Genomic DNA, 12,565 nt, shown 5'->3' on the forward strand with positions numbered 1-12,565 from the left:
GCTCGCACTGAAACTGGATTATGTCTCAGTTTCGAGACTATGACAGTAAGAAATAAATTAAAAATATATATATATTTTGTAAATAAACAATGTTATTTTTATTTAAAGTGAAAACGTTACATGTTTGGATGTAGTTCAGGAGGGGAAGGAGGAGAAGCCTCTTCACGTCCTCCCTCCCCACTGTTCGCTGCTCTGCGCATGCTCAGACTGCGCTCCCGTCTTATTAATTTTTAATGGAAAATGGCTGCGTTTCTCATCCAAACCGCTGGAGCTGGGATATGAAAAAAAAAACTGCCTGTGTGAACCATTTCACATCTCGTCCATAAACAATCCGACGTGCTGATTAAAGTCCATCCGGCCGACTGTCCTGCGGCGCGACAACAATCGTGGGGGAGGAAAAAAAATGGATCGACTCTCGCTTTGAGGGATGAAAGATCATTTTTCTCCTTAACCCTTTCTGCTCCGAGATCTGCGAACAATCGAGGTACAGTAACCTTTAAGAGCTGATGTTGGTGACAGGAGGCTCTGTTTGTCTGCTTCGCTACACTGGCCTAATGTACAAGACGTGAAATCGGCTATCGTCGGACTTTTCCGCCCTGTTCGTCAAAGCTTTTAAACCCCTTTTTCTACAAAACGAGGCCAAAAACGAGGCTGAATTCAGCTGTTTGTGCTGTAACGTTACACGGATGCAGAGTGACACGGAGAGAGTAGGAGGGTTTTGTCGTCTGGATGCAAAAGATGAGGAATCCATGTGCATATTTTTTGTGAATGAATATTACTACAGACAGTGTAGTGTATGTGATAGTAAAGTCCACACCTCCCTGCAGCCTGTGTCCTCTGCAGAAGAAGATCTCAGCAGCAGCAGCAGTCTGTCTTTATGTGCCTCCTCATGTGTTCATAGTAAATATTAATGATCAGGATTACATTGCTGCAACTAAATGCACGTGTGAACAGTCAGATTGTGAGCTAATTGTGATGGCAAGGCAATCCTGTGAGTGATGATGTAAGAGAAAGTCTTCTCACTCCCCCCCAACAGGGAGGTCAGAGGTCAGAGGTCAGCTGCAGACCACCAGGTAAAGGTGCAGCGTCTTTCAGCACGGCGTTATTAAACTGTATGTTTTGTTCTCGTGGTCTTTGAAGGACGAGTTCACCCAAAAATGAAAATTCACTTGTTAGGCGCTCACCCCGACATGGTGGTGGAAAGTCGGATGATGTTTCGTGGTCCGCAAAAACATTTCTGGAGCTTCACAGCAAAACAGTGTTGCAGCTTCTGCCTAGAAATAAATGAAGAAGTTGGGGACCTGTTTTAAAAAAGTAAAACGTGCTCAAAGTAATCCCAACTTGATTTGAAGAGATGGTTATTTACCTTTTTCTTTTTTTTTTACCTTTGTTTCTTGGTTGGTTTGTGACCAGGCTTACACAAAAACTACGCAACTTATTTCCATGAAACTTGGGTGCAGGATCCGTCTCAGCCCAGAATGCACCCAAACAACTTTTGGTGCAGGTTCTTGATAAAGGAATAGATTTTATTCTCACTTTCTTTAACATTGGGAGGTTAACATAAACATTATTTCTTCAGTTTCTCAGGGAATAATGATGAGTAATGATGTTCATGATGAATAGTTTTTGGGTGGTTTATTAATTTTGAGCTATATAAAGCTATCAAGTTTGATGTTGGATTGGGCTTGGTGCAGTAAAGTGCTGAGAGCACTGCTGGAGGAATGTGCTTCACTAACGCCCCTTTTCAACCAAAGTGAACTAAGTGCAGGTTCTGGGCTGGTGCTGGTGCTGGTTCAAGGTTGGTTCAACCTGTGAGCCTTTAAGAGCCGGTTTCTATTTCCATGGGCAGTGTGAGTAAGTGACTATATTCGGTCACTCTAAGTGTCTCCAATTTCTGAGCACTGTTAAGAAAAGCTATAGAAATGTGGATCTCTCAGTAAATATAACCACAGTGACTCTTTGCTCCGGACTTTGTGTGCCTACACTGGCATCCAAACAGGGACTGGTCCTCGGCCCACTGTTGCTTCGATTAGTAAAGTTAGATCAAATCTTTTGTTTCTTTGACAGTGGGTAAGTCAGAACACGCTCTGATGGTTTAAAATGGTGATCATAAGTGGTTCTAGTTGGTCCTTGGTCACGATGATCCTTCCCCCGGCCCCTGGTGTAAGCAGTACTTTGTTCTAGACCAGCAAAGTGTTGGTGCAGCTCTGAAACAAGTTTACCTTGCTGGGAGAACTGGTCAGGAAACTGGTTCCAGAGTAACACTGGCTGACCGAGTTAAAACACGACACGACTAAGAAGGATGTAAATCTTTTCAAATGAATTTGGGATTTCGGGGCCTCCAGAGACTTGGATTACAAAGAGGCATTCAATTTACTTTTTTTCCTGTTGTTGTTTTATTGTTGTTGTTTGATACGAGTACTGTCTACTTCTGTTGTCCTGGAGAATGCTGCAGCGCTGTATTACTGTGAAGCTCCAGAAATGTTTTGCGGACTGCAAAGCTTCACTCAACTTTTAACTGGCCTGGGGCTTAATGAATAGAGACAGAAGTAAAAAATTGGGGTGAACTTTTCCTCTAACACAGGTCTCACTGAGTAGAACCCGACCGATACTTGATTTTTGGATTGGACATTAATATATCAGCTGTTACATACAAAGTTTTGCAGTGGCTCCTCCAATGTGGTTATCAAATGCTTGTGGAAAAGATATGCAACTGAGGAAGGATGTTTAGCTTTTTAACAATACAATTTTAAAAATAACATCAGTGCAGTGAAGCAGTTTGTCTCACAGGGAATTAAAAATGACCCCGCACATCTCTTTCTGCATAATGATATCTGAATAAAATTGCAAATCTGTACTCTTTAAGATGACATGTACGCCAGTATTGACCGTCCAATGTCCCTACCCCTACCTACAGTGTACCACAGTTATTATTTATGTACACAATTGGGTTGGTGTACTCAAAATCAGGTCAATGAGTTAAAACAAGAAAACAAGATAACTTATATTAACCTATTTTTTGTTTGTGAGGACTCAGAGTGTAAAACAAAGCAACAAATCAAAGTACTGTATGGGTTCAGATACCCAGGCCCGGAGAACCAGCATAACACAGAAGATCAAAGCATCCTCAGCATTAACATCCAGGCACACTGGCAGAACAAAACAATGACAAAACTTCATATACTGACACAGTTGACTCATTCCCAAAATCCACTGCAAGGCAGAGTGACGAGGAATGAAACCCAATTCAGAAAAAAACCTCTAATTGACGAGCAGCTCATTCTTAGTGAGATGAACCCAAAGAACAAAGAAATAGGAAAATATGTTTGAATGAATGATAAAACAAACTTATGTTCGATCACACCTCCAGTGTTTCCCTGAAACAAATTGCTCAGGCACATTTGTTTTGGTCTGAGACGCTGGTGCTGTAGAGCGACATCTAGTGGCTGAAAAGGGAGCGTGCCCCAAAAAACTCCCATAGAAAAGCTTGATTGAGCAGACTGAGCATAAATCCCCTTTCTCACTTTTTTAAAAATAACATACATTGGCTGTTTTAGGGCTTCTGGCCTGAGGGTGACAGTAATGAGCCAATTATTGCTTTGTGCATCACACCAAGGAAAAGAAGTAACACAAGCCCCACAGAGATGATTTATGCTTTACCGGATGTGTTTTCAATCAAATACTTTTCAGATTTTTAGAGAAAATACTTTCCTTGGACATCAAGTTAGCACACGGCCTCTTCCCCGTTTTTTTCTATGGCAACCATCTGTGATCAGACTAGATTATGGCGTCCATCACACTTGGTTTTAACTCAGATCAAAATATTGATAGTTTTTATTTATTTTGTGTAGCTGAAGAGATGGCTCTACAAAGAAGTGTTTTATCTGTGTGTGATATTAACAGAGTTGCAACTTCTTTCTGACTCCCAGCAGAAGATGATGCGTCAGGTAACCAGCAGTGATTTCTGCATGAATAGCAGGCCGTCATGCCTGGCAGAGGACGGACACCACCCCGCCTCCCACTTTGAACTGTGCACCTCCCAGTCCAACAAGTTCTACCCTCCTCCCCCGTCCCTCCAGATGACGCTGGGTCCCATGGCTTTGCCCACCCAGAGCCACAAGCCCATGGTGTGCCAGAGACAGGAGGTGCTCGGGGGTGACCCCCGCTCGCCTGGAAAAATACCCGGCGTTAAAAGCACTGATCAAGCAGCGGATGACGGCAAGAAGAAGAACAAGGCTGTGGGGAAGACAGGTAGACGCGGTAGGCCTTTGGGAACCACCAAGCTAGCCGGATACAGAACCAGCACAGGTCGACCCCTCGGCACCACCAGAGCTGCTGGATTCAAGACGAGCCCGGGAAGGCCGCTGGGTACAACCAGAGCGGCGGGATACAAGGTCAGTCCTGGTCGGCCTCCCGGCAGCATCAAAGGCGTCTCACGCCTCAACAAACTGGCTTATGGCAGCACATGCAGCGGCGCGGCTTTCCCCTATCCTCTACCACACAAGGAAATCCTCTGTGAACCTTCCTGCAAAGAGAAGACAGCTAATGAGTAAAATCTCTGTCTGTTTCTACTCACCCTCCATCAGCTGAAGAAAGAGACACATGAGCGCAGGATTCCTGCCAGATACTGGTGGTGATTGTAATCTGTACCAGTCTGCTGTGAGGCTGCAAGGAGGAGATTTTCTATTATTCGTGTTGGTGTCATCCGTGTGCCTGCCACCTGATATAATACTGTTAGTTTTTCGGTGCAACTGCTGGAGAACTATGGTGTGTGGAAGCTTTCACTACACGCTGCTGTGTCTGGTTTCTTAGCGGGAAAAAAAAGTAATGCCACATGAGCAAGAAGTTTTATGTTACTAACTGTAGAGGTATTTCAGTGTGCTTCATGAAGCATTTTAACACAGCTGAGTGATGGAAACATTCATTTTAAAATGTTTTATTACTGTAAACAAAGGAGGCCATCATGAGAAGACGACCTGAGCTGAGCTGGACACACATTTTACTCTCATGTTCATCACACTACAGTTTGAGTTCCTTATTATCTAATGTCGTTGGATATTCGCTCTCATTCTTGCTCTTTAAACAAACACAAGCAAAGCAAGAAAGGAGGGAAACACTGACACGTAGCAACATTGCCTTTGCAACAGGATGTTTGCTGTAAATATAGTCTTTCATTTAAAAAACTAAATGCTATATGTAGCACCTTTGTAATGTGTCATATTCGTTAGACTCCGGATTGAATCTCTTTATTTTGAGTGTTCTGCTTTTAAGAAGATTCAGAGGAACAGTTGGGGGTCAAGTGCCTTGCTCAGTGGCACTTCAAAGACAGATGTACAGATAATCCTCAGAAACCCAATTGATCCAACTTTTTCCACCCTGCACCAGAATCAACACTGACAAAACATGACTCCTGCTAATATGATATATAGTTCACTCTCTAAATGTCACCCTGTCTACATATTATCTGCATGCAAATGTCATCAAAGCAACTAAATCAACATACAGATTGTTGTGAGGAATAAGACTTGTATCCAAGTTTTTTTTTTTTTTAACCAAAAGTATAAAACGTAAAGAATGCACAAACATTCCCATCAACACAGTTTACCTCCTGCTTTTCTTCTAACCGGCTAACGTGGACAGTTTTGTCTTGTTGCTCCTTAATCACCTGTAAATGTTTAGATGAACTGTGTTTGTATGCTCTGCCGCTCCTTACAGTCAAATCTAAGGTATTTTGATCTCGACCGCAAGACAGTTTACAACCCCGACCACCAATCTGTCAGCTTGCCTCGATCTCAGTGTCTTTTAGATGTAAATTTAGATAAATTCTTTATTAGATATCAAAATCTTAAATGTTATAACTGGCTCAGCACAAAGCAGCTAAAGAAGAGGTTTGCTGAAAGTCTTAAATTGGCAACATTTTGATTTATATTAGGAAATCAGTATCAAGACTAAACCAAAAGGCATTCAATTTCAACTTTCGATATCTGACAGTGTTTGGTTCTCGTTTGTACAGAACAATGGTTCTTCTAACATGTTCTCGTCACGTTTTAGATGGTGCGTATCTTTTCTGTTATTCATCAAAACCACTAATTGCATCATTTGGTGTAGAATTGGATATAAACATAGATACTGGGCAGAATTCAATATATTTTTCTTTAAACTTTTCCCCCATTTGTCCCAGTAAAAATTCAAAATGCAGTCTTATCTGTTATATGAATGTGTCTCTGAATGCACTGACTTTGCTTGATCTGGCACTTAATATCGTAGTTACACAAAAGCATTATTTTTTTGATGTCATATTTGTGTGAACCAAAGCCTCAAAGATCTTATTTGTGGTTGTGCTTAAAGAAAAAGAAAGTACTTGAGATGCTTTTTTAAAATTTGCATTTTAAAGCTGAACCATAAACAGATGAGACCATCGCTGACAAGACTGTCAGCAGCTGCTGGCCTCTATTCTGTGTTCCTGCACTGTGAGCCAGCAGGTTGTGTTTGTTGGGGAAGCTGCAGGTGGTGCTGTTCCTCCAGAGCTAACAGCCAAAGCTGTTGGAGCTTCATTAGAAGCAGAGGGGAGCAGTGAACAGGCCATTAAACATTTCTACATTATAAAGTAAGAGTACAGATCACCAGACTTTACAGTTTTGATTTTTAAAGATGGCGAGGTCAGATCATGTCTGTTTTCAATGTTTCTACTTATTATGTTGTTTTAGGTACATTACCACGGCCCTGTAGAGAACTTGAATCTGACTGTTGGTGAAGACTTAATAATTAATAAGAATAATTTAGTGCAAACAAGCGTAAAACAGAATAGAGAGACACAATTTTAAGTATAAATCACAAAGGAACAGTTCAGCCAAAGTTAAAATTCAGTCAATATCTTCTCCACTCCCTGATGATGGACACTGAGATCAAGTTTCCACGAAACGTTTCTTGAGCTTCAAAGCAAAAAAAGAAAGAAAGACAAAGGAAAACAACAACATGAAATGTCTCCTTATAGCTTGTCCAGTATAATACAAATTACTGGAAGCCCAAAGATCCCAAATTGATTTAGACGACTTTATTTAAAGCCTTTCTTAACATCAGTTCCTCAGTTTGTATTTTGCTGTGAAGCTCCAAAAATGTTTTGTCGACTATGAAAATTCACCCGACTAACTGAATTTTCATTTTGGACTGAACTGTTCCTTTAAAACTTGCACCAGTGAACATTCAGTTTTTGGTATTATATTTATATACAGGCATTTCAAACCCTGATAGTGAGGAGACAGTATTTCTTCATTGTGTTACTCTCTCGTGACAAAACTTAAAACATTTCAAATTTGGTGCAATAATCTGTTGTACGTATTGTACTGTGAAAACTTTGATACTATCACTTTTTATTATCGTTGTATTTTTATACTTGAGTAGAACTCATTCTGTCACTTGTTTTGTTGATGTGTGTGGTGTTAACAAAGTTTACTGAAACGTCAGATACAGTACAAACATCCTTTTCACCTCCTTGACCAAAGAATATGATGTTATCTAACCTGTAAGCGTTTATGCTATTTGACTTTTAAAAAGACTTCAACATCTCACACGTTAATCTTGGCATGAAAATTACTGTGTAGATCATAAATGAAGAAGCACTTGGAGACCATGATCCCATAAAAGATAGTCTGATTGTTTGGATTAGTAAAATAAACCTTTAAATTGTTTCATAGTAAGCAGGTCTTTTGAATGCATTGTAAATTGCTATGATGTAAACTTATTTCCTTGCATTTTATTGTATTTATATTCATCAGTTATTCTACTTTGAAAGTAGTTCTCTTTTTGTATAATTCTTATGTAGCCATGTTTGATATTTAACTAAAGGTCATGGCTGACATGATTCCTGGTTGTCTCATATTCTGAATTTTGGGTTTTGTTTTTTTAATATAGGTTTTGTTGGTTATCAGTTGCATGTTATCAGGCCCAGCAGCTTTACTCACATTCACTCGCAGCTGTTTTTTTCTCATACCCACTGTGGATAATGACAATGGGCGGTCGTCGTGAGGCAGAGTAGACCATAAAACGGACTCACTGACGTTGAAGCGAGCATAAAATGTTTCAGTTCATCTGGGAGCGTCTTCCTCCTGCATTGCTAATGATCGCCGGCCACATATCTTTAATGGTGTTGGTGTTGCATTTGCTTTTTTGTAGGATCCAGTTGCACATGATGAGGTGGAGCCTGATGGGATAGAAATGCTGGAGGGATGCACCATTAGCAGGGTATACCAACTAAAGCACAGCTGTAAATGATACAATGAGTGATGGCTCAGTTCCATTTAGCTGCATCAGTTCCAGGGTCCTTGCTGTCACACTGTCACGGATTATTCTGACACTTGAAAAGAGGGTTAACGTCACCAGTAACACCTGTGTTTCAAGTAAATGTTTGCTGTGAAAAGATGAAACATTTTGGCTTTTTTACAAGCTTGATTACTTTGTCAATCTTCAACAGCTTCAGCTCCCATGAGGCTTCGACAGAGGAACAGTGACGAGCCTCTCTGCCACTAACTTGTAGAAATCCACACAATCTTTCATTGATTGCAGATTTTCCGATCCAAAATGAAAAAACCTTTAAGAGTGTGATTAATCCAGTATTTGCAGTCTGTTATGTGTGACTACATTTGTGAACATCTTTTTTTACTTTGTTGCTTTAAGTTGTTCTCTGAAATACTATTTTAAATATTTGGACAAGCTGTAAAATCATATATATGTGACAAAAATATCTCTTTCATGACTTTTGTTACTTGATGGAATTCTCTGACATTCTGGGTGCCGACCCTCCAAAGAGGACATCGTAGAAGGGAGAAGAGACAAAGGGATGATTATGAAAAGTAGATCACCTAAAACAAACTCACTGACACGATTCATTTATTGATATATTTGTCATTTTTATTTGTGAGTTACATCAGTGCTGACACGGGGCACAGGAATATGATAGTTTAAGTTATTTCTGCTTTTTTTTATCAGTTTATTTGTGATTTGTGTTTTTTCTCTCACCATCTTCAGCATTCAATCAACACACAGTCTGTTGTCTGTAGACGATGATTTCCAAAAATATTACCTCACATTTTGAAGACGTGAAGCCCAGTTATTCCTGAAGTGTGATTGGTGGAAGCCTGTAAAGCTTTGTATTATTCCCATTTTACTCCTGCATGATTGTTGTGGAATGTTACAAAAAAGTTGTGTAATAAATCTGAAAGTAACACATTCTCCTGAAATATTTTCTTGGAGTGTTTTCCTTCATGAAAGAGCCAACATGTGAACAACTTCAAATCATTTCAGAACTGTACTATTTCTGCTGAAGTTAGCCATCAGCTCCATGATATATAGAGGTTATCTGACTGCCTTTATTGATCTCCCTGTGTGTGTTTCTGTTCCCACAACATCTTGAAAAAGTGACTGATTTACATTAAATTTTGGAGGAAATCAAATTGTTTTGGTGATATTCTGACAGTTAAAGTAAGAACACAGTTTTTCCTTTAAAAATACTATATAAAAAAAATATAAAAAATAAGTCACCTATTCATTTATAAGTTTATTTGTAAGTTTTGAACAAAGACTTTTCATAAATGCTTCTTTAAATTTGTTACTACATATCGACATGATATGACCAACAAACTATTTTCAGAGGGTTCATTTTGAAACTATACCAACTGATATTTCACTGATGTTTTTCATGCAGGTTGTGGTTACATAAAGAAAATGGAAATGTGATTTGAAACATTAAAACAGAGGCACATTATGTGGTACTGACAGAAGAATATGGAAAACTAATAAGTAAACATCAAATTACACAAAATATGTTCATAAAGATTTGGTACAAATAAAATGACATAAAAATCTTAAGTCTCTGATCAACACATTTTACACGCCACATGTTCTTGATGTAAGTAAGCCTGAGAAAAACCGATTCTTCATTTCACATCTTGCATATGTAATATTTCCCAAATGTTCAGTAAATTTAGCAGACATATCAAACAAAAGATATTCACTAAATTGAGGAAAAAAAACAAAAACAATATAAAATCCAAGAAAAATCATCATTGTCTCACCTCCCATGTCTGATCAGTGCAGACACACCAACATGTACAGCACCACAGGTGAGTCTCTCTTTAATCTCCTGTCTACTTCAGCTCACACAACTCTGCTGTACCTACAGGTAGTAGATATGGAAGCCAAAGTCCAGCATAGAGCGGCTGAGTGAACGTGGTCTGGACTCTGTGGAGGAGAGTGATGGTTTCAGAGACGCTGTAGTAAGACAGAGTACCTGCACTGTGATCCAGGTAAACTCCTATTGTGGAGGACTGAGGGCCTGAGACAGAAGTATCAGTATTATTATGTCTGAATGTAAAACCTCTACTGTTACATTGTAATGACCAGGATTTGTCATTATATCCAAATCCACATTCAGTAGGGGTCCCTGTTCTGCTAATGTTCTTGTACGCAACTGCTATTTCAACATACCCGCTCCACTTCACCTCCCAGTAACAACGTCCAGTCAGACCCTCTCTACTCAGGACCTGCCACCTTTCACCAAATCTGTCTGTGTGAGCTGAATATATCTGGTCTACTGACATTAATGTTGCTTTTCTGTTCCTCTCACTTAATGACAAACGTTTGTTTGCTGTGTTTGGATCCAGTGTGATTTCCCTAGAATACTTCAGCAGTTGAGTTCTGGTTCTGGGTTCTGCTTGAGGCAGTAAAACATCCACTTCAGTCACTGCCAGTGAGATCTTTGTCCACTCCTCACTCAGGACAGCCTGAAGTTTATCTCTGGCCTCCGACACAGCTGCTGTCACACCATCAAAAGAGCGCAGAGGACGTATAACAATGCTGGGTAAGTCTTTAGGTTCGCTCAGACGTGACAGTGAGATGTAGTTGTTCAGGCAATGGAGATGATCTTCAGTGTGTGAGAGCTTCTCCAGCTCAGTGTCTTTCCTCCTCAGCTCAGTGATCTCCTGCTGCAGCTCCTCCTCAAGATCTTTAGCTCGACTCACTTCAGTTTTCTGCTGTGATCTGATCTGCTGCTTCACTTCAGAGCTTCTCTTCTCAATGAGACGGATCAGCTCGGTGAACGTCTTCTCACTGTCCTCCACAGCTTTGTCAGCAGAAAGATTGACAACCTCAACCCTCCGCTGAAGCTCCTTGATGTCTTTCTCTCTGTCCTGGATTCTCTGTTGGATTTTTTGCTGACTCCCCCTGAGCTTCGTCTGCCTCTCAGCCCTCTCTGCTGCAGCAGAGACTGTGTCATGGCCTTTATGATCATCCATGGAGCAGAGATAACAGATACACTGCTGATCAGTGCGGCAGAAAATCTTCATCACCTCGTCATGGCGAGAGCAGATGTTCTCCTGCAGCTTTAAGGTGGCTTCAACCAGCTTGTGTTTCTTTAATGCAGCCACACTGTAGTGAGGCTGGAGGTGTTGCTCACAGTAAGAGACCATACACACCAGACAGGACTTGAAGGCTTTCAGCTTCTTCCCAGTGCAGAAGTCACAGGCCACGTCTCCAGGTCCAGCATAGGAATGATCAGGCGAAGCAGCCTGAAGTTGTGCTTTCTTCACTTCCTCCACAAACTCTGCTAACATGGTGCTTTTCACCAGGACAGGCCTCGGTGTGAAGCTCTGCCTGCACTGAGGGCAGCTGTGTGCTTCCTTGTCATTCTGCGTGTCCCAGCAGTCTTTAATACAGCTCATGCAGTAGCTGTGCCCACAGGGAATAGTCACCGGATCCTTCAGAAGATCCAGACAGATTGAACAGCTCAGTTTCTCTCGATCCAGTTGAATCACTTGCTGCGCCATTTCTCCTCCAGACGACAGTGAATGTCATTAAGTTTCACTTTCTGTTTCCAGATAAAAGCTGAGCTCATTTCCTTGGTGTTTAGTCACTGGTCTGTAGTGTATGAGCCAATCAGCTGTTACAGTTCATCACATGGTGTCTAGACCCTCCTCTACACTGGCAGATCTATGAAAGAGGAGGGAACCACCAATGTCAGAGCTGCATCACTCAGAGCAGGAGGAGCTGAGCCAGTAAATAAAAGTCTTGGTGAGAGTTATAAAGTTGTGCTGACTTCCAGGCAGAGGAGTGGTGTGACAGTTGAGGTGCATCTCTATTCTAACAGTGCAAATTCCTATGAATGATTCAACTTACAGGAGTAAATGTAACAACTTAAATCAATACAGTTTAATTAAAATAATGCAGGTGATGTGATCTCATGTGGAGGCTGATAATGGCTTGCTTGCAATCATTTTCTTCATGCTTTAATCTTGAGATCATAAATTAATTATTACTGCTTCCGGCTAAAAATGTCAGATCAAGGAGAACCTGTTCCTGACCAATGTATCAGACTTTACTTGTAATTAATTTAAATCCATTGTCTTGAGATCACAAGTGAATTGTATTGTTATGCCAAGATAAAGATTGTGCTCTTATGATACATTTCTGCCGTATTTATCTTTTTGTATTGACGAAATAGATTGACTTCTTGACTTAAAGAGATAACTTATAATGAGAAAACAGCTTCATGAATGAAACAAAAGCTTTCTGT

General features: G+C 40.5%; 2 protein-coding genes across 7 annotated transcripts; one reads left to right on the forward strand and one right to left on the reverse strand.

The window, feature by feature from the left end:
• Nucleotides 1-128: 128 nt before the first annotated feature.
• c13h5orf24 (chromosome 13 C5orf24 homolog) lies at nt 129-9,511 on the forward strand. 6 transcript variants are annotated; one of them, XM_037119028.1, is made up of 4 exons: nt 129-484; nt 3,933-4,394; nt 8,173-8,241; nt 8,471-9,511. In XM_037119028.1, exons 2-4 carry the CDS (start codon nt 3,936-3,938, stop codon nt 8,483-8,485), a joined length of 543 nt encoding a protein of 180 aa, XP_036974923.1. In that variant the 5' UTR covers nt 129-484; nt 3,933-3,935; the 3' UTR covers nt 8,486-9,511. The 6 variants fall into 6 exon arrangements, 5 of the variants coding, with proteins under 5 accessions (XP_036974923.1, XP_036974922.1, XP_036974919.1 ...); XR_005078485.1 differs by having other exon boundaries at nt 3,933-8,241; nt 8,471-9,225; XM_037119027.1 differs by having other exon boundaries at nt 8,173-9,511.
• Nucleotides 8,886-11,971, reverse strand: LOC119030983 (tripartite motif-containing protein 16-like). Its single transcript, XM_037119021.1, has one exon. It carries the CDS (start codon nt 11,817-11,819, stop codon nt 10,143-10,145), a length of 1,677 nt encoding a protein of 558 aa, XP_036974916.1. The 5' UTR covers nt 11,820-11,971; the 3' UTR covers nt 8,886-10,142.
• Between the last annotated feature and the right edge of the window lie 594 nt (nt 11,972-12,565).

This window comes from Acanthopagrus latus, chromosome 13, assembly GCF_904848185.1.
Source record: "Acanthopagrus latus isolate v.2019 chromosome 13, fAcaLat1.1, whole genome shotgun sequence".
NCBI lineage: Eukaryota > Metazoa > Chordata > Actinopteri > Spariformes > Sparidae > Acanthopagrus > Acanthopagrus latus.

What these genes read in the sequence shown, in the direction of transcription:
- c13h5orf24 (XM_037119024.1), top strand. Translation starts at nt 3,936, where the DNA reads ATGATGCGTCAGGTAACCAGCAGTGATTTCTGCATGAATAGCAGGCCG.
- LOC119030983 (XM_037119021.1), bottom strand. Translation starts at nt 11,819, where the DNA reads ATGGCGCAGCAAGTGATTCAACTGGATCGAGAGAAACTGAGCTGTTCA.